This window comes from Carettochelys insculpta, chromosome 2, assembly GCF_033958435.1.
Source record: "Carettochelys insculpta isolate YL-2023 chromosome 2, ASM3395843v1, whole genome shotgun sequence".
In the NCBI taxonomy this organism is placed as follows: domain Eukaryota; kingdom Metazoa; phylum Chordata; order Testudines; family Carettochelyidae; genus Carettochelys; species Carettochelys insculpta.
Genome location: NC_134138.1, coordinates 93072303 through 93094970, shown reverse-complemented (window position 1 = coordinate 93094970; position 22668 = coordinate 93072303). Strand labels below are relative to the sequence as shown.

The window sequence follows — 22668 nt, the reverse complement described above, 5'->3', positions numbered from 1 at the left end:
GGCTGTCTCTGTGTTTGTGTAATATAAAATATCAAAGCAATCTAAAACTGTGGCTGGTAGAACTCAAGACGTCCTTGCCCCACTGATGTCAGCAAGTTTTGCCTCTGACTTCAGTGGGGCCAGAATTTCGTCCAGGGGCTTTTATATAGAATAAGTGGGCTAGAGGAGTGACATTCAGTCTAAGATGAAGTCTGCACTGCTCAGGAAGGGACTGAGAATTTGAACATTCAGAAAAGTCATCTGCTTATTATTTGCTGTACGAATCTATACTAAAGTATAGGCAGGTGCTACAGAAACTGAGTTATGAAGCCAGCAGAAAATAGCAAACTGAAATTGTAAGTGTGGGATAAAACTGTTTCATTCCAATGTAGACTGGTTGATTTGTGATATGATTGAAGCTTACAAACAGCTATCTATGCTCCAAAGAGTGCAGGCTCCCTCATCAATAAAAATAGGAAGCTTAAAATATCCTAGAAGTTAGCTGTGGGAGACACCTATCTGATAATCTAGTTTATCCTCTATCAATATAGGATTGTTCTTTTCAACATAATATCCAGTTATTTCACCAGTTTATTTTAAAGCAATCAATCTCATTGCATTATTTCCCTGGGCAAGTTATTCCACAGTCTAATATATTTCACTGTTCAAAAGTATGCCCTGATACTCAGCCTTTTTAAAAAACATTTTCTTAGAATTCATCCCAGTGTAGCATCTTTTAAATCTTCCTAGATGAAAGTCAATCACACTTTCCCTTTGTTTCTATGTCTTTAGAATGCCTGTGACATAATTGAATCATGGTTTACATTATTGTTTCAGATGTGCATTTTTCCACTATTGGGGATTGTTATTTTAATGCCAATCTCATGGCTGAGTCCCGAGTTTAAAAACATGGGTATCCATTGCCGTGTAGGCACAGCTGGCAAAGTTTGTAACCGATGCAGCAAAGCCATGTGCTTTTGAGTGCAACTCAACACAGGAGACCCTGGCTCTTTGTTACTCTTTGGAGGCTGGTGCATAACAAAGGTTAATGAGTCTATTACAGCTGCCAGACAAGGAATTACTCCTTTCATTCAAGATGGAGAGGCTCAGACTCTTAATACTAGAAGTCCCAGATTTAATCTCTAATGTTGGCCCAAGTTGGATTAGTTACATAAGCTTGAGGCTGAGCCTACAACGTCCACAGCTCTGTATTTTTTTGACTCTGAATAGGTACATCTGATGTTTTTCTTCAAGAATTGTTACTGCATAAAAATGAGATTTCAAGTGTAAATCATTTACTGTTCATTTTCAAAGGGAACTTTTAGAGGAAATTTTAAATATTGCTCCGTTTTTTCTTTGGAAATGTTATTACAGGATAGATCGATTCTGAGGGATATAATTAAACTACCTCTTTCTTGTCCTGCAGGTGAGTGAGATGGAAGTAAATGGTCAATTTGAATCAGTCTGTGAGTCGGTGTTCAGCGAACTAGAGTCTCAGGCTGTAGAGGCCCTGGATCTGCCAATGCCAGGCTGCTTCCGCATGAGGAGCCACAGCTATGTGAGAGCAATTGAGAAGGGCTGTTCCCAAGATGATGAATGCGTGTCGCTGAGGTCCTCCTCTCCCCCACGCACTACCACCACAGTGAGGACCATCCAGAGCAGTACTGGTGAGTAACAAAGAGGGAATTCAGGAGGGTGCAAAAGAAAAGCACCACAGGGTACAATATGTATTACACTAGGGAATCAAATCCTTGCTTGGAGTGAAATTCTTGGGACAAACTATGATTTCTTCTTTGTATATGGGCTAGCCTGTAGGAAATCTGTGTATCTTCACATACCATAGAACCAGGCTGTTACGGGGAGCAGGAGAGCCCACAGGAGAGATGCAAATCCGTGACACAGAAACACAGTCGGGAGAAACGTATAGGGTTCAGATTCAGTTTGCTCAATGCACAGCAGGTTATTGGAGAAAGAATTACATAAACTATGAAGGGTTATACAGTGCATCTTCCTAATAAACCTCAGTGTCCCAAGCATAAACTCTCAGTACCCATGTTGGCCTTCCACAATATCCTGATTGGCAAGCAAACCAGGTTTAACTATCAGTCTTAGATGGAGACTTCTTTTCTTTTCTTTTCTTTTCTCTCTGAAGTACTTGGCCAGGCAGGTGTTCCCCAAGGCATGGTCTTGATTACCCTGAGGCTTCCTGGTTCAAAAGCCTCTCATAGCAAGTTGTTGGCTACCATGGGTCCCTTGGTCTTACAGTATCACAAACCTCTTCAGATGTTAATTGAGTAACTAAGAACTGGACTGATAGTATTCTTAAGATGTATAACTTCTGCTCTCAAAGGAGTCTCTTGTCCTTGAAATATAATCTGTGGGCCTTTCATTACTGTTTTTTCCCTAAGTAATGTTTTAAAAGGAATTGCAAAATAGACCGAGACTGAAGATCAGTTGACTTCTACACTCCCATCAATCATTCACTTGAACTCTTAGTTTGGTGCCATCGCAAAGGGTCATTTTGACCCAGGTCAGCCTGTGCCAAGCTCGTTGATAATGTGTATTTGTATTTTCTTTACCTGGTAAACTGGCCATTGGTGGATATGTTCCAAAGTCACCTGTTGAAACACATAAAGATAGAGTCTCTGATTACGCTGAGGATATTTCCAAATCAACTGTCTGATATTGAGAACCCTGCTCCCAGGATCCAGTAGCAAATTCAGACATATCAGGTTGTAGCTAACTCATATCCAACATATTTCTCATATCTATCACAACAATTCATAATTCAACACCATTCCAACAGCCGTCAGCTGGTGTAAATCAATGCACACAGTGGAGCTAGGCTGATTTATACAAGATGAGGATTCAGCCCTCTGTTTCCAAATGAGTTGAGAGGATCTTTGTAACATCCAAATAGGACAGGAAATAGGATCAAGGTTCATGAGTGAAAAGAAAGCACCCGACACCAAGGCGAGTTGTAAAACATTTATTTGATGCAATCAGCACTCGATACCCCAAAGTAAATTTTCCAACTCTATATGGCAAGAAGAATTGATCTTAAGTCCCTTCAGCACGTGGGGACCCTGGAACGGTTGCAGACGGCCCCAAGGAAGGCATGTGGCACCAGCACCTGGTCCCATGGAAAAGTCCAATTTGCTGCCCAGCAGTGTGCTTGTTATAGGTTCCCTAACTTGCTGAGTCACGATTATCTAACTGTTCATTCAATTAGTACACTGGATTTCCCCCTATGTGCTCATCTGCTGCTTCAGTTACTGTCAAGCATTGTTCACATGTACAGGGCATCTAGGCTGCTCTCCCTGGGTCACAACACTGTAAGGAGACTCTGCCTCTACCCCTAGATCTGCGCATGCAATATTCTTCCACTTTGGTCCCTTACAGTCTTCTTGCATCATAAACCGGCATAATGTCCTCCGCTTTGCTGTAGTGTGAGCACATTTTAAAATTTGGAGGAGACAAGCAATAATGATGAATTACTCTTCCAGCCCTCTTAGCAAAAAAGAGGGGGAGGGCAATGTCCATTTCATTCTCCCGCTCTTCATCCTAATAGTTGTACCTATTCAGGCTTTATAACAGAAACCAGAAGATCTGAGGTTGATCATTTTTTTTTCAAATATTTCAAGTTATTTATGGTTGCTTTGTAAGTAAAAAAAATAATCTTGCTGTTGGGCATGCAAAGATAACCATTACATCCATTAACCAGTATCATCAGAATTCATACTCCATGGGAAAAAAAAACAGATCGGAAAACAAAAGCAAAATCTGTATTTTCAAAGCCCTATTCAAGAAAGCCACAACCAAGGGCTCTCAAGCAGTTTTCTCTGGAAGAGGATTGAAAAGAGCCCAGTGCTTTTGACTTATTCCCCTGTGTCCATGCCACTGTTTTTTTCTTATGTTCTGTTAATTCTATGGTCTTCCCTAATTTTTTTCTCCTTTTGCATGTGTTATCTCACTCTTGCAGTTGCTTGAGTTCCTTGGCTATGATCCTAGTCCCCTTCAAGGCCACTTTTTCAACTGTTTCTGATCATCAAAAACTTTTTCAGTCTTTTTGTCAAAAATGTGCAGCCTTATTTATACCATTTAAAATATCAAGTGTTAGCATTAGTGGATGTATGTTGGCAATGCATCATAAACTTCAAAACATGATCAGCAACTGTTTTACAGTACAGTTCTCGTCTAAATCAATGACTGGTAAGAAATAACTTCCAAACTGTGGTGTTATGAATGTTCCCCAGCCTGTTCCTGCATTTCTCTTGCTCCTGCTCCCTCTCTCTGGCCAGACTCTGCACCCACCCGTGCTCCTGCACCTTCTATCATGGCCAGACACGCTACCCCAGGCTGCTCCTGCATGCTCCCTTGCTTCTGCACCCCCCACTGCTGACCAGACACCACACCACCCCAGCTCACTGCTGCACCTTCCTTGCTTTCCAGACTTACCACCCACAGTCCTCTCCTCCATCCTCCCTCCTGGCCAGACACGCCACCTGCAGCTTGCTTCTGCACCCTTCTGCCCTTCCAAACACCCCGCCCTTAGCCCGCTCCCATGCCTGCCCTCCAGGCCAGACCTCCACTCCCAGCACATTCCAGCATGCTACATCCAACCCTTACCCCCATCTCTATCCCACTCCCACTCTCACACACTGAACTCCTCATTTTGGCCTCACCCCAGAGCCTCTGGGGGAGCCTCAGAAAATCTACTAACCCTGAGACAACAGAAGAGTTAATCTGACTTGTGGGCAGACCTGAAGCTTGGTCCTCCCTGCGTCCTCTCCCCAATCCCTAACCATAGGGCTAGCACACCAGGGAAAAGAGGTATCTCTGCTGGGGGCGACATCAGTGAGGGTTTTTTTGAGGGGTTGCCTCTCACTTGTGTGGCCCTGGTTTATTTTCCTGTAGCTCAGTGGCCCGTCACTCAAAAAATGTTCCCCACCTCTGCTGTAATGGATGGTTTGGGGGAGGGGTGATGTCTTTACTCTAAATGGATTTTTTTCACAAGGATGAGATAGCGATGTTGAAAGATTTACTTTTTAAGAATAACTCCCAAGTGTTTACTCACATAAGGATGCCCATTCCTTTTGTCCTCAGTGGGAAGTTCTGTTGGTTTAGAAAAAAAGCTGAGTGGGATAGGGAATGAGTAAGAGAAAGAAAGGTGCTTGTGGGTGATCTCCAAGGACTGAGAAGAGAATATAGTTTGGAAAATATGTCCCCAGCCTAATCTAAAGAAAGAAATCTTTCTTCATTTGGTACTCCTTTTCCAGGGGCCTCTTTAAAGTCAGGAAAAGAAGCGCCCACCACCTTGCTCTAGACAGTGCAGACGGATTTAAAAGACTGCAGTAGATTTCCATTCTTTCCATCATATTACAGGAATTACTGGGTAGTTTTGTCTTTCCAGGCTCCTTAGGGTCACATTTTGTCCTTTATTACAACTTTAACGGTAACTTTTATGGGTTCACAATCTCAATTGGCACTTTAATTCAGTCCAAGAGCATCTATGTAATCTCCTTAGCCCTGGCCTTAGGCTGATTCACAGTTAGGCAGTAACGTAACAGTCACCTCACATAGTTCCTGCTCACATGAGGTAGAAAAAAGAAGATTGTTATCCTTTTTGACCTGTGCACTTATGCAAAAATTCAAGGGGGTTGCAGGTTCTTCCAGTTAGGAGGAGACATAGATGAAGGAGTCCGGATTTTTTGGTGCAGTCTTGTTTATTTACAAGCACTGTGAACAGCTCCTGTTTCTGTGACTCCAGGAGGATTTGAACAACAGGAGAGAGGTTTTTATGCTCACAGCTCCAAACCTTTTCAGCCAGCACTCAGCTCAAAACGCATGCTTTCCCTAGGCTTTTCCCGGGGCCTGGTCCTAATTCCTGTTCAGGCTGTGCTGGGTGTTTTCTCAGTGCCTTCTCTCTAAACCTCTGGGTACCTTCTTCTTTTCTTTCACAGACTCAAAGTTCTTCCCAAAATAATAGGCAGCAAAACCCCTCTGTCCACATGCGCCTTGCATTTTTCTTTGTTTTGGGTAGCAGTATGGCTGGGGGTGGGGCAGAGACCCCTATTGCTTCAGCTGTCTGATTCTGTAAAGGATTTTAACCATTTCTTACCACCATCTTACCAAAAACAAAAGCAAAAAACAAAACCTGGGAGTTTTCAGTTTGGAAAAGTGACGACTAAGAGGGGATATGATAGAGGTCTATAAAAGCATGAATGGTATAGAATAATGAACAGTTATTTACATTTTTGACAATACAAAAACTAGGGGTCTCCTAATTAATAAGTAGCAGGTTTAATAAAAACAAGAATGTGCTTTGTGACATGGTGTATAGCTAACCTGTGGAACTCACTGGCATGGGATATTGTGAGGGCCAAAATGTATAAGTGAGTTTTGAAAAATGGATAGGTTTATGAGGGATGATCAGGGACATTGTACTCGGAGCAGCTCTAAACCTCCGACTATGAGAAGCCAGGAGAGGAAGACAAGGCTGAATTGTTCAATAATTACCCAGTTCTGTGCACTCCCTGTAAAGCTCTTGTATGAAGCTTCCTCTATACAAGAAAGGATACTGGGCAAGAAGGACCATAGTCAGACCCAATATGGCAACTCTTATGTTTTTATGCTTTAAATGGGCCTGCCACTCACTCATACACAGCAAGGACAGTGCATTGTGCCAAAGACTTGCTTAACTGCTTGTGGCCTGGCTGGAGAGATACCAAATGAAGTTACATGAGGTAGTAGGACTACATGAGAAAGAAAAAGGAGAGTTCCTACCCATTTACTTGCTACAAACTCCTCCTTTTCGAGACACAAACTAAACAGATTAACTATACATGGAATGTTGCTATCCATGGTCCCAGCTATGCCAGGTTTTACTTGTCATCAGCCTCCTGAGGAGACCCTTCCTTTAACTTTGTACCAAATGTGATTAGATTCCCTCTTTCTCACTTTATGGGTGGTGATATCACCTTCTTGCAGGGCCTGGTGTACACCTAAAACTTAAGTCAGCCTATTTAGCTCTGGGATGTGACAGATTTCACAAAGTTGGTGTGGACTCTACTAGGTCAACAGAAGAATTCTGCCATCAGCCTAGCAGCTATCTCTCAAGGGGGTGGATTTACATCACTGTCACTGTATCAGTGTCTCTCTTACTGCACTGTAGCTGCAGCGCTATGGCTGTGCCACTTTAGCACACAGAGTATAGACATGCCCTAGGACTCAGTCCCTTATAAATGCCAACTCTACTGACAGCTAGCCTTGACAATGTTATCAGAACAATTGGTCCCTGTGCTGGTCAGCACTGGTCATTAAAGTCAGTAAGTATACAGGAGAGCACTACTGGGGGAAGAGAGGTCCTTTTTTTTCATTTTCAGTGAAACCTAATGAAACGGAAGAAATCAGAGAAACTATGTGAGCTATCAACTCTTTCAGGACCACTAAAATGTGACCTTTGGAGGTTTTTGTCATGGGCAGTAGGTAAGCCATGAGTTCAGGGAGGCTAGCTCCCTGTCTGGCCCACCCCTAGCACCTAAGGCCCCTTTCTTCCTATGCCCAGATCAGCCCCCAACAGCTGGCAGCCTCTCTCCCAGCCCCAGAGCTCTGGTTGGTACACGGGCCTCACCTGGCAGAATACATAGCCCCACCCCACAAGGGAGCACTAGCCAGGTGGCACAGACCTGCACTGGACAGCCCCACCTACCCTTAGTCCCTGCCAGAGGAGCAACCTGCCTCAGCAGGAGCTCACTAGCTGCAGGAGGGGACCTTTGGATAGAGCGTGGGGGGTACCACATGGGGCTGACTGGGAAGACACAGCCTTCCCATGCAGCTAGATCTCTGCCACCCAGGGGCTTTGTGTAAATTATGCTCCTAACTCTGTCTCATTCACATTCAACTAAATAATTGCAACATTTTAAACATATTAGTCTCCATTCTGCATGTATGCAGCTCTCATTGTAAGGACACAGTTACACCCTAGCTAGAGCAGACATCTTTATTTCAATCTATTTTATGGTTCAGTTTCAACTTTCATGAAGGCCTTATTTAGCTACGTTTTATCTAGCTCTTTGCTGACTATGCCTCACTCCTGGCATTTTCACCCGCTGTGACTCCTGACTACCTGAAAATCAAACTTCAAATCCTAACAATTCAAATGTTCCTAAATTACTCAAGTATCGATTTCTTTATGGACAGATTGGCCCTTTGACAAAAAACTCTGAGTTCTAGCAGAACTTTTAAATAGCTGGTGATCAGTCACTTCCAATTTCCCCACCTGGGGTGCGTGCACATTTTATTTTTAAATACTGCCTGCCACAAGCTTTTTGTTCATTTCAAGTGTAGTTTTTCTGTTGGGCATGCAGTCTCTTTAAATATTAGAACATAGACCACTTAACCTGTCCTGGCCAGATAATCCAAAGGAGGAAATAAAAGCAGCCTGTTCAGCTGAAGAATCAAAATTAGCAAATATTGAATAAAGGATTTTTTTTTAAATTTAAAATTATAATTAAGTTCTCTTTCCAAACACAAAAGACCCACAAAACAAAAAAATCCTTGTAACCCAAGCAAATCTTTGCAACAGCTGTTGAACTGCATAGCCACCAGATTACAAAGGGACCAAAAATTTGGGGGAGAGGGGTTGTTGTTATTTTTTGTTTTTATTTTGTTTTTGTTTTACGATGAGATTTAAAAAGTCTGATAAATCCTCACAAGACAAGTAAACCGCTTTCTGTCTAGCTATTGTATGGCTTTCCTGTTTGCTCCTCCCATAGCCCTTACTATTAAATCAGTATATCGATTCAGAAGATTCTAATAATCCACCAGTTATACAATAACTTGATATCACTAAGTTGCTCATTTATAATATTCATACTGTTACACATGATTATATCACACTCTATTACATGTCAGCAATCATAAATTAATGTGCAGATGCTTCTCATCTGTCACAATGTTTATGTGATAGTCAACTTAATTTTATTAAATATAAATGCAAAAGTATATCTAGTTTTCTTAGCCTGGTAAAGTGCTCCTTGTGTGCTCTCTTCATAGCTACATGACATAAAAAAGGGATTAGTAAAGCAAAATCTAACAGAAATGTTTTTGATTGATTGACTGGTTGATTGTTAGCTTTCCAGTCAAGCTACAGTAGTAGGGTGGCTTTTGCTTCTTTAATGTCTTCTTCATGTTCATTGGGGCACAGGGCATCTCTCTATCTCCATTTAAGTGGTAAGATCATGTTTACAATTTTTCATTTAAAAATGGTACTTCTAAAAGTAAAGATAAAATAGTTGCATGTGGAAAGCTTGTTTCAACTGCAGCTTAACTGTCTTCTTGGTATTTGAAAAAAAAAAATGCCAGACTTCCGAGCACCCTTTTCTGTTTTATCTTGTACTAGTCCATCCATCTGTTCACTAACTTAAGGCATCAGTTTTGTTTTTATTTACCTATCTCCATTGTTCCCAATTCAGAGTTTGTACCTACCTCAGATAGCAGAGCCATATACAGGTTGTACCTCTGAAATCTGTCTCTCTTGCTCAACAAAATCCATGGTCCTGCAGGACCAGAAAGCCCTGGTGGCTGAGAGACTGGCAGATGGGAGCCCTGGCTGGGGCAGCCATAACTGGGCCACTGGCTGGGGGGGGCCAGCAGTGGCCAGGAAGCCACAGTCATAAAGCAGTTGGCCTATGGATGGGGAAGCTAGCGGCTGGGGCCAGGGAACTGGCAGTGCACCGCTGCAGCCGGAAAGCAGGTTTCCCATGGCTGGGCTGGGGCTGAGGCACCATGGCCAGGGCTGGCAGAATGGGGCCAGGATGTGGCAATGGCCAGGATGAGGGGATCCTGGGAGTGCGGGCAGCAGGGGAGCACTGACCTCCCCTGGTCTGACAAATTGGAAAAAATTCATTGACTTAAATTTTTTACATTATGAGGTCTTGATACTGTAAATAATTATTCGTGTTATAACATCACTCCCGCGAGTAGTCTCACTGACCTCACCCACACCAATCCTGTGATTAAAATTAAATATCTGAATAGTGTTAGCAAGTTCAGGACCTAGACTGAGACAAAATGCTACAGGTTGATGTAAGAAACAAGTGGAGGAGGTTTGATGAATGTAACGGTGACTAAAAGGTAGTTCCTTGGCTCTGGGTACCTGTTGCAGGTTTGAGGATTGGTGAATGGTGTTTTTTAAGGATATACATAATTGAGATATTTCAATGATGTCAGTGATCCCCGGAGTAAATGTTTCAAATCCGTAACCAAAGGCTGGCTTCAACAGGTTGTCAACTGACTTCTTTGGTTGCCTGAACTGAGAGTGGGAATAGAGTAACAAAACAAAAAAGCAGTCATGTAGCACTTTAAAGACTAGCAAAATAATTTATTAGCTGAGGAGCTTTGGTGGCGCAGAGCCACTTCTTCAGATATGGAGATTGTGCTGTACTGGAAATAATGCTGAAAGTGAATTGGCATGGTGGTTATATAACAGAGCGATACAAACAAAAAAAATTAAAATGAAAACTGACAAATCAAATACCTAGGACAGAAGCGGGGAAGGGGAGGGTGGGGTGGAGAGGGAAGAAAATTACTTACTGCAAGTGTCTGTTAAGTTAAGTGGCTTGCCTGAGATCAGTACAAATATCAAAGATGGGGAAGCTGTCTTGGTAATGTGTAAGATAATTGCTATCTCTTTTGAGGCCAAGGAGCAAAGTTTTGAATCTGAGCGTAAACTCCAATTCAGATGTTTCCATTTGTATCTGGTGTTAAAGTCTCTTTGTTGTAAAATGCATATTCTCGAGTCTTTAACAGTGTGGCCCACTCCATTGAAATGCTCACTAACAGGTTTGTGTGTATTCAGATTCCTAATGTCTGATTTGTGTCCATCCGTTCTTTGGCAAAGTGATTATTCAGTCTATCCAGTATACATAGCAGAGGGGCATTGCTGGCACATGATAGCATATATACTATTGGTTGAGATACAGGAGTATGAACCCGTGATCGTGTAACTGATGTGGTTAGGTGCAGTGATGCTATCTCCAGAATAAATATGTAGACAAAGTTGGCAACGGGGTTTGTTGCAAGAAAAAGTTCCAGGATTAGAATTACTGTGATATGGCCTGTGGTTGCTTGTGACAGTTTTCTTGAGGTTAAGTGTTTGTCTGCAGGAGAGACCAAGCCTCTTGCCCAGAGCCTCTTGGAGTGTAGCATCATGTTCCAGTATAGGTTACAGGTGGCTGAGAATGCACTGGCGGAGTTTGAGCTGGGGGCTATAGGTAAATGACAAGTGTGTTCTGTTATTGACCTTCTTGCACCTATCTTGAAGTAGATGGTTTCTGGATTAATATGGCCCTGTCAATGTGTTTATTTTACTTCTCCCAGTGGTTAATAAGTTTTACAGTTGCTTGGTAGAGGTCTTGAAGGGAATAAAGTGTTAGTTTTAATTCAAGAAGAGAATTCTAATCTCAAGGAAAGAAATTTTCTCTGCCAGATCTGAGCTAAAATTTTTATGTGACCCAAAATATAAATTAAAAATGAGACAGTTTGCATTTACTAAATGAATTAAAGAAGGACTATATTGCCCTTGTCAAGAATAGTAGCTCAGATCCAGTGACACAACAGAATTCTGATAGGTATTTTCCCCTGTAGGGATGGCACTTATAAATGAGCAGAAAACATTCCAGTCTTACCTTATATATGGAAGCCTTACTAAACTTCTAATTATTATTGTTTACCTTCTCTATTTTGACTGCATATTTTTGAGATGGCATGACCAAACATAAACTGTTTTCCAGAAGATGTATCACGGATTCCTAAAGTGGCATTATATTTTCAGTAGTATTCTCTGTTCCCTTTTTAATACAGCCTCAAATTATGTTTGCTTTTTTAAATACAGCTGTACATTTCACTGAGCCATCTACAAGAGCTTCCAGGTCTTGTTCCTGAGTGATTACAGTTAATTTAGAACCCATCAATGTGCGAGAATAATTCATCTTGTTCCTTCCAATGTGTATTATCTTGTGCTTTTCTGCACTCATTTTCAACTTCCAACATGCTGCTCAATCACTTAGTTTTAAATCCTTCTGCAGTTTCACTTAATCCTTTTTAGACTTCACTAACCTGGATAATTTTGTGTCCTCCATAGATCGTAAATTTAACACTTTGAGATGCTATTGAACTTTGCAAGCGCTCGGAAACAGGTTTCTTCGGGTTTTTAAAACAACGGGGTCATTTTGTTTTCAATCAAAATCTTTTGGAAGAACTTTTAAAAAGTGGCTTTAATGCGCACAGCTCCTGCAAGGTCTCTCTACTAAAGAACAACTCCTTTGGAGCCATTACACTTCATCGGCTACGTCTACACGTGAAGCCTACATCGAAATAGCTTATTTCGATGAATAACGTCTACACGTCCTCCAGGGCTGGCAACGTCGATGTTCAACTTCGACGTTGCGCGGCACCACATCGAAATAGGCGCTGCGAGGGAACGTTTACACGCCAAAGTAGCACACATCAAAATAAGGGTGCCAGGCACAGCTGCAGACAGGGTCACAGGGCGGACTCAACAGCAAGCCGCTCCCTTAAAGGGCCCCTCCCAGACACAGTTGCACTAAACAACACAAGATACACAGAGCCGACAACTGGTTGCAGACCCTGTGCCTGCAGCATGGATCCCCAGCTGCCGCAGCAGCAGCCAGAAGCCCTGGGCTAAGGGCTGCTGCCCACGGTGACCATAGAGCTCCGCAGGGGCTGGAGAGAGAGCATCTCTCAACCCCCCAGCTGATGGCTGCCATGGAGGACCCGGCAATTTCGACGTTGCGGGACACAGATCGTCTACACGTTCCCTACTTCGACGTTGAACGTCAAAGTAGGGCGCTATTCCGATCCCCTCATGAGGTTAGGGACTTCGACGTCTCGCTGCCTAACGTCGAAGTTAACTTCGAAATAGCGCCCGACGCGTGTAGCCGCGATGGTCGCTATTTCGAAGTTAGTGCCGCTACTTCGAAGTAGCGTGCACGTGTAGACACAGCTATCATGTCAATAATTCCCATTTCAAAGCTCCCATATTGGATATTTATGTATATGATCCAGTACTTAGTATATATTTTCAAGCCTCCAAAATACGTATTTATGCAACAGTATATAATAGTCATTGGCTTTTTGAAACTGCTGTGGCCTGTTGGCACAAATATGATTAAGCAGTTCTCAAAGCAAATATTCTATTGTTTTTTATAACATCATAATGGAGGAACCCAAAGGAAATGCAACAGCAGCAATAAATATACATTTAGTAAGTGGTAAGGCTGTGACATGTGCATCCAAAAGTAATGTAACTTCTTACACCGTGGTATTAAAGGTTACCTGCAGTCATCTCATTTCAGTGCACCTCACTGATTTCATTCGATTGCAGTAACAAGGCAAAGTGGGACTTAAAAATACAGGGATGTGAAAAAAGTCTAATATTCCTATTTCTAAAAAGAGACAATTTAGCTGTCTTTTTTGAGCCTGGTATCTCCTTGATCAAAGATATCACAGACAGGTATTTAATCCTAATGCTTCTCCAACCATTGTTCTTTCCTAGATCTCCTCTAGACGGAGTAAATGGATATTCTGGTCTTCAGAAGTTATTTTCTCTCTTGAATTTGGCTTTGGTCAGCTGGGATTGCCCTAAAATTGCCTTACACCTAAAATTTAGTGAACCATGTAATCAGAATAATTCCTAGTCACTCGGATCAAGGTTGGATTTGAACCACACTGTCAAAGGACCAAAACAAAGAAATGAGCCTGCAGTACAACCCTGTAGAAGGAAAAATCTTCTTTGTTCTGTTTGTTCCAGCTTTTATCATCAGCACAGCCCAGGCAATAGTGACTTGATAATCACATTATGATTCTCAAATAAGCTGTCTGTTTAGTTAAAATAACTTAGGCAGAAAAAAATTGAGAGAAAAGTAAAGATTTTTTCAATATTATATAAAAAAAGATGAGGATATGATACGTTCCTTTACTGTGCCTTTTTTGTAAAAAAAAAGAGGAGCCTGTACTCAGCCTGTTCCCCGCCCTCCCTCCTCCCCCAGTCAATCCCATGGCTGGGGCTGCTGAGGTGCCAGTACTCAGTATCAGCAAGTACCAGCACAAAAAAGCACTGTGCCTTTAAAGCAAATTAGGACATTTTGGCTTTAAAATTTGTAGTTTTCCTCTAAGCTTCCTTCATTTAAGTTAGTCTAGTGTACTATCTGTAAGTGCTTTATTTTGCAAACTGCCAGATAAAATGAACTGTGTCAGAAATAGTATCATTAATAGAATGTTATTTTAGAAATGCTTTCATCAGGTCAAAAATTAACAGGTGATGCATAAAACTGAGGCAGCCCAGGCATTATAAAAATAATCTGGCTGCTGCTAAATGCCTTTAGAAAACCTTACTCCCTGGACTCAGTGTAGTATATGAAGAATAATTTACACCTTAACAAGTCCTATCACACTGAAGTTGCACTTTTGAAGAGGTGTTACTTCACTCAGCTCTACGAATTCTGACTTAGCATTTCAAATCAAAGGAATCTGAAGTTTAACATGATAAAAAAAAGTTCTAAGATAAAATATGTACATAGTGCATTGTGCTCAGGCCCACCAACAGGGTAGGGATTAAGGGGGCAGTTGTGCGGAGACCCGGAGCTTTGGCCACCACCCCTGGTTCTACGTTGGCAGCAGCTGGAGCGCCAGGCCCCTTTTAAGTGTTGGTAGCACTACTCTTCAAGGCTGCGGGGGGCGCAGCGCTGCAGTCCTGGTGGTGCTAAGGCTGATGGCCCTTGGCCCTGCCACTTCCAGAAGCAGGGAGCCAGGTCTCCTTCCCACTTAGCTCCAGGGCCTGTGGCGGCTGTCAGCCTGCTAACTGTGCTTCACTTTCTGCGTGAGGGCTCTCCTTAAAACTTTTAACACTCTCACTTCAGTAAGGCTACTCGTAATCAACTTGGTGAAACTCCCATCCGTGTTGTTTTCACTGTGGATCTGATCTAACTCCCATTAAAGTCAATGCACGTGTTGTTACTTATTTTAATGAGAGGCGGATTAAACCCAATAATATGATCTTTTTGCAGTGCTTAACATGCTTGTTTCCTTGGGATGTTGTTGTAAGGAGAGAGAAAAAGCATAATCACCTTTCCCTGTATGCAAACAGTTCAGTTTCCCTTGATTTTGAACAAGTGTTAATGAGGGTGAATTCATTACAAACAAACATTTCTGTGTATCATGTCTTCTGGTCACAGAGACAATGTTAAAATGGACTGTGTCTGTCTATACTGCGTGTTTCACATCATGTGAATTAACACCTAAGTTCCCTCTTCGCTGCATTACTGGGTGCTGCTCAGCAAACTGTCAGGTGCCATCCGCTTCAGGTACTTCTCCCCCCACTGCTTTGCTACTCCTGCCCTCTGCCTTGGAGCTGCTCCCAGGAGCCTCCTGCTTGCTATGCAGACCCAACAGGGAAGGGCACTGATGTGAGGGTGTCCCCTCACCCCTGCCCTTGTACTCCACCTCTGCAGACCCAGCGGGTCGGGGAGGACACTGTATTGGTGTGTAACACGAGAATGAGGGTAACCTCCGCAGCGCTGTCTCTGGTGGAGAGAGGGGACTGGCTTTGTTGAGTAAGGGGAGGAAGAAGTCCCTTTCAGTGAGGAATCTGGTCTGGGAGATGCGTTTTCCCACCCTGGATCCATGTTGCCGGGGGCTGGGACAATTGCCTGATTTCTCTATCAGCTTGCAGTTCCATGTCGAGCTGACAGCCAGGCCTGCGCACTTCAGGCACATGAACCAAGCCTGCTGCTGGGGAAGTTGCCGCAGGACGCAGGTATTCAAAAGGGCCCAGGGCTCCCAGCTGCCACTGTTGCGATGGCCAGAAATCCAGGCCCTTTAAGTCGGTGCTGGAGCGCCGCACCATGGGCTTCCTGCCGCTCTGAGGACATGTTGGAGGGTAGAAGGCCAGTGCAGTGCACTCTGGATGGCACCGAGGGCTGGCTTCTCCAGTCCTGGCCCTGCTGCCCAAGGTCCCACCTCTTCTAGTAGCCCTGAGCTGGGTCTCACCACACCCAGGGCCTGGGCTCCCCTGATATAGACACTTTAAGGAAACGGCTCCACTTCTTCCAGAACTAAAGGGTGTGCTGTATTTACACATTTCTTCCTTGATATTATACGCGTGTGCCCGTGTATACATACTGGGACCGTTTTTTGTAAGTACCACATAGCATGAGAGTTAGCAAGATTGCTTACCCGAAGGATACCCCAGGGCTGCTGCAGTCCACTGAGGAGTCCTGCCAAGCTGTTCATGTTCTTAAAGAGAAAACACATGTTCCTCTGTCTCACACAGTGTGTATGCGTGAGAGAGAGAGAGAGACATTCGCCTCCCTAAACATACACGTTTTGTTGTTGTTACTTCCTGGTACTTCCTGCAATGCACATATATTCTCTGTAATTTTATTCTTCCAAAGTGCTCTCCTTTGAGCTTTTTGACTGGTCTGTGCATTTCTTAATTTTTATTTCGCTCTTATGTTTAAATTTAATTATTGGAGTAGTATGGTTCAAAATGCCAAATGTCTCCTCGCAGAATTATCCTTATGGTTACTTTTAAACAATATTCCTATTATACCTAGGTTATTGTTTCTACTGGTGACACACATCCATACAATACCTCAATAATTTGGTGTGCATAACAAAGCTCATTCCACACATGTATGAAAAAAAGAACATTGAGAAATTACATTGAATTAGAACAGGTGTTAATTAATCTCAACAAAGCCTGAAACCCCTCCTGTCACCCTGCCTACCGTCACAACTTTCATGCCTTCTACCCTTCAGACACAGACTGCCGTACTCCTTACTATCTGTCTTCCATTTGAGAGTATTATGTGAGAATATTTGAGAGTATCAGCTGTGTGTGGAAACTCAGGTGACAAGGCACCCGCCTGGTGCTGAAGTTCTCAGGCTTCAGCTTTGTCTCCCTGTCTCCACCCTGGGCCAGTTTGGGGTTAGGGTGGGGTCCTGTATTAATTTTCATTGTCAGAAGCGGGTCACAGTGTATTAAAGTTGGGGAACTTTCTAGTCCTGCGTTTCCTTTGCTTGGTTTTTAGATACATTAAAAGGTGAGTTTGTAAGTCGGTTTGTTCAAGAACTCCTCCTAAATGCAAGCAGACAGTACCACCAAATCTGGGTTGCAGCTTTCTGTTCTATCTTGAAGCCAAGTAAGGTATTGGTTGTGTCAGGACAATGGGATGTGCCTGGAATGCGTTTGTTTCTTAGCAAATGGCATGGGAAGGTGCCAGTGGCAGGGACCGTTATACTGCAGAATGACCATGGGGGGCAGGAACCAAGCAGACCCCCAACAGCTCCTTCCACTCCAGCCCAGTCCCAGGGAGGAAGGGCGTTGGCCAGCCAACACAGCCCCCACTATCTGGGGCCAGGCCCAGGGACAATACTGTCAGCCGTTCAACATAACCCCACTGCCCTAGGCCAGCCACAAGAAGTAACATCCCCTGCCCTAAGCCCCCTCCCCATACCTTGAAACCCCCTGCCCAGGTTCCTGCACCCCCAGCTCCCTGCCCTGAGTCCTCCATCCCCTGCCATGACTCTTGCATCTGCCACACTCCCAGCTGCTGCCCTGAAAGACTCAAGAAACAACAGGTAAATCTTCTAGTGCAGTGGTTCACAATCTGGAGTCCGCAGACACGTGGGTGTCAACAAGGGTATGTCAGGGGGTCCGTGAAAAAAATAAAAAAATTAAAATGAATAATTTGCAAAGTTACAATCCATTATTATTTTTAAATATCTTCCACTAATGTTATTAATTGCTGGCCAAAAATCTCTGTTGTGGCACTTTGTGTGGACTAGCATTGGCTTTGATGGCGGTCTGTGAACGGTTTGAGAGGTGATTAGGGGTCCGCAGCAGTGAAAAGGTTGGGAACCACTGTTCTAGTGTATCCTTGCTTCACTCCTTTGAATAGATACAAAATAATGCCTTCAAAAGTCTCCATGTTTCTTTGAAAAGTGACTCTAATAGTGAATGGTAAATATTAAACATGACACAGAACAGTGGGTGAGGAGGGATAAACTTAAATGGATTTTGGAATTTGTGAGGACCGCAGCAGCAAAGCAATTAAATTTCCTTAGGTAAGGTGCAGCGTTATTTGCTGTTTCTTTCTTCCACACCATCACTTTTACTCTTCCCCAGTATATGTGCTACGTATATTTTTATTTTTGAGTATAAAATTACAACTCAGTGCACTCTGTCATGCTTAAAAATGAGCTAGATATTTCTTTTGGAATTTATATTGCAGGATTTGCTGGTTTGTGGCCTAACGGCATGAAGTGCTGCTGGGTATCCTCAACTGGGCCCACCAGAGGCTTGATTTATAATTTCCATAAACCTGGTGCCATCTCATTCATCTGCTTCGCTGCAGAGGGGTTTATGATAAGAGACTGAGTCAGGGGAATAAATGTGTGGGAAGCCAGCTTACAATGTCTTTTGTAAAATATAAACATAGCTTTTGTAGTTCTTGTTCTGATGAAAGCTTAAATCTCAGAGGCAAGCTTTAAGCTTTTACTTGTCTCCCTGTGAGAAAACCTCCCAAAGCAGTGGTTTAAAAAAAGATTCCTATCACTCCTGCTCTATGAGAGTCTTTAAATACCATTGTTCTCTTCCCTCTGGAAAACAGCGAGGAGGTAAAGCATGATTTGCAAAACATAATTTTTGGACAATCTCCTCAAATGGAATTGTTCGTTATCCAGGATGTTACTAGATAACAAATCTTGGGGAACTTTCTATTGCTTCCTTGTCTTGCAAAGCACATACACCACAACATGCGCAAAGCAAGGGCCTTTGACTTTTGACCAGCAGCTAGTCAGGAGTCAGCACCCTTTCGGAGGTGGAGTGCTGAAATTTGACCTTTTGACCTTTGTAAAAGTCCGAGTGCTGGTGATACTTTTTAAAGTCATTAATAGTCCTATTTATAACAGCTTCATTAATAAATAAATTAAGGTGCAGAGCTTCACCCTTTAGGTGGTGGTTGGTAGCATTAGCTGCTCTTTCGTTAATCCATAGGCGGCATGGCTTTGATCAAGCTCCCGGCTGCCTGGGAGAGGAGGGGCAAAGCTGAGTTCCCGCCTCATGTGCCAATGAAAATCAGCTTGTGTGCCACTCTTGGCGTGCATGCCGAGGGTTGCTGACCTGTGGGCTAGGTCATCCCCTTTGCTTATATAAATGAAGGAGGTTTGAAATCTGTCAGATCCCAACTGGGAAACAAAAATAGTAGAAAGGGCAACTTGATGGGGTATCATTGTAAAAGACTCCGAGCTTGTAAAACTAATCTGGCTTTTTATTATGAGAATTATTTCCATGGGTGCTGTAACTGCAGTTAGCATTCCTAGACATGTGCACACACAGACTGACTTCCTGGTGTCTCCTGCAAACTCTTGCCTCCTTCAGCCTGTTCTCCCGTCTTCTGAGCTCATGAAAATTGCTACATCTTTCCTTGTAAGAACTTTTGTTGGTGTTGTGCGTTATGTGCAAATTTGCTGATTTGTTGAGGTCAGAGATACTAATATACAGTCCACTGTAGAGACAAAGCATCATCCCATTGTAGTATGTCAGGCCTCATAATTTGTACAGGTTGAAACTCCCTCATCTGGCACACTCTCATCCAGCAACATCCCTCAACCTAAAGGACAAAAGGATGTTGCTAGAGAGTAGCCATGAGACCCCAGCCCGGGGGGTGAACCCCAGCAGACCTGCTGTTGGGAGCCACCTAGATCGCGGAGCCCCACCAGCAGCCAAAGCCACAGGGATGCCTAACTGGTCAGGGGAACCCCAGCAGCCCCATGGCTGGGAGCCATCTGGGGCATGGAGCCCTTCTGGCAGACCCACAGCTGCAAGGACCCCTGCCAGATGAGGGGGAGCCTTGCAGTCCCTCCTCCAGGCAGCCGACCTGATCTCCCTTCATCTGGGACCACTCAGGTCCCAAGGATGCCGGAGGAGGGAGGTACAACTCGTAATTGTATTCCTGTCCATTCAAAAATACCTGAACTGGAGAAGTGCTCAGAAGTGAATCAGATGAAATTCAGTATGGACAAATGGAAATTAGTGCATGCAGGAGGGAACAATCAGACTACATCTACACTATCATGAAAGATCAACCCATTTAGGTTCAATCTTCTGCTGTTTGATTTTACACCCAAAATCAAACTCTCAGGGATCACAGTCAACCCCGTACTCCTTGTGAGATGCAAGATGTTAGGGAGGTTGACAGGACAAACTCTCCCATGGACCTTTCCCTGTATAGACAGACAAGTTAGACGAGTGCAGATACATCAGTTTTAGCTATGCAATTGTTGTAGCTAGAATTGTATATCTGCAGTCAACTTTCATAGTCTTGTATGGACATAGCCTCCATTGTACACATACAAAATGGGAAATGACTGCCTAGGTGGGAGTACTGCAGAGAGATATGAGGCTCCGAGTGGACCACAAGCTAAATATCAGTGTGATACTGTTGGTTTTTTTTTTTTTAAAGGCAAACGTTATTCAGGGATTTATTAGTGGGAATGTGAAACAAGCATGAGAAATAATTCTTCTGCTCTTCTCTAATATGACTAACTGGAGTATTGTGTCCAGTTTGATTGTCACATTTCAGGCATCGTATACATATGTGGACAGAGTTGGCAACAGGGTTTGTTGCAGGTGTAGGTTCCTGGGTTAGTGTTTCTGTGAAATGATGAGTGGCTGCTGGTGAGTATTTTCTTCAGATTGGGTGGGTGACTGTCTGAGAGAACTGGCCTGTCACCCAGTGCCTGTGAGACTGAGGGATCATGTTCAGTTTGCCATCTATACAAAGCAACACCATCACAGGACTTAAGCACATCAGCCACACCTTCAGGGGCTGAGACACCTGCGCATCCACTGATGTGATATATGCCATCATGTGCCAGCAATACCCCTCTGCCATTACATTGGACAAACCTGACAGTCTCCGTACCAATGGATAAATAGATTTAAATCTGACATCAGGAATTGGAATACACATGAACCTACAGAGGATCACTTTAATGTTTCTGGACATTCAGTAATAGTGGCCATTCTTCTACAAAAGAATTTTACCACAAGATTATGGAAGGAGACCACTGAATTGGAATTCGTTTGCAAATTTAACGCAATTAACCTTGGCCTGAACAGAGATCTAGCTGTCTTGTGCATTACAAGGGCAATTTCCCCACCTTTCATATTCACAAGAATGGGACATATCCTACCTAATTTGCTTAATCAACTGGTGCTACTAGTGCAGGGGTCAGCAACCCTGGGCATACATGCCACAAGTCGATTTTCATCAGCATGCATGGAGGAAGCTCAGCCTCACCCCTCCTCCTCCATGCAGCTAGGAGGTTGCTTAAAGCCATGCCACTTGTGGATTAACAAAAGACAAGATAATGCTGCCAACCACCACCTAAACCTGTGGTGCCCAGTACATTCGCTACTCTCCATGTATGTGAATAGGACAGTGCATTGTGGCAAATGCATACATACCTAACTCATAAGAAATAATAATTCTTGGAATGCATCACATATACTCAAGACGATTAGCAGAGTTGTGATGCAGCAGGCAGCCTGCCAGCCAGCAGAGAACCCCTGCAGGCACTGACACCACCCATGCTGAAAGGGAGCACGCAAGGGTGGGGGCTTGGTCTTGTGCCCTCTAACACATGGAGGCAGCACCACTGTCTGCGCACTGCTTGCAGGGAACAGCTGGAGTCACGCCTCTCCCAGCCATGTCAGGGGGTGGTTGCCACAGGCTGTGTGGGGTTCAAAGCCTTTCCGTAGTTAGCCGTTCTTTGCTGCAAACTGTCATGTTGCCGTACTTGTGTCTGTAATTATGACATAATCTCCTAGTTTTGTGCGACTTCAAAGGCCAGAAGGTATTCACTTTTCCAATATGATTTAATAAAGTTTTGTATAATATAATGTGGTGAATATGGACAGACAACAAACACAATCGTGGCAAGCTTTGAATTCCTATTGGACACTGCTGACCTAAACTGTACAGTTCTGTATCTTCATTTACTTATTTGTTAAGCTGTTGTGAGTAGGACTGTTAGTGACTTTACAAAGTACCACTAGCACTCAGGCCATACATAGAGGGCAAAAGGTCAAATTTTGGCACTCCGCCTCAGGAGGGTTGCTGACCCTGGCTGTAGTAGCAGGTAGCCCTTTTTCCCTCTTCTTCCTCCCCTCATCCCCCTCCTGATATATAAACCCTAGATTCTATTTATCTACCCCAGTCATCTGAGGAAGTGAGTCTTACCCACAAAAGCACATAATCTAATATATTTCTTAATCTTGAAGGTGCTACAGGACTGCTTGTTACTTGTGAAGCTGCAGACTAACAAGGCAACCCCTGGGAGACAATCTCTGTGGATGTATAACAACATATAGTTTGTCTCTAGGAACAATACAAATGCAATAATTCTGATGATATGATATGAATCACAAAGGGATTAATCATGACAATATTAGACATTCTTTACTCAACCTGACCAAGAATTTCACGTACATGCACCAAAAGCCTCCCCGTTTCTTTCTTAAATTGTCTGGCAATGTAATCATTATTTCAATTGTCCCTGAGGCCTTGATGCTTTGTCAGTTTCTTATGTTGTATCACG

At 43.4% G+C, this 22668-nt stretch overlaps 1 protein-coding gene across 2 annotated transcripts in view; it reads left to right on the top strand.

The window, feature by feature from the left end:
* DLGAP1 (DLG associated protein 1) overlaps positions 1-22668 on the top strand; it is a 190187-nt gene that overhangs the window by 65500 nt on the left and 102019 nt on the right. For both annotated transcript variants that reach the window (XM_074985842.1, XM_074985843.1), the window contains exon 4: positions 1406-1646. In XM_074985842.1, the coding sequence (XP_074841943.1) occupies positions 1406-1646 (241 nt within the window). The remainder of the gene's footprint in view (positions 1-1405; positions 1647-22668) is intronic.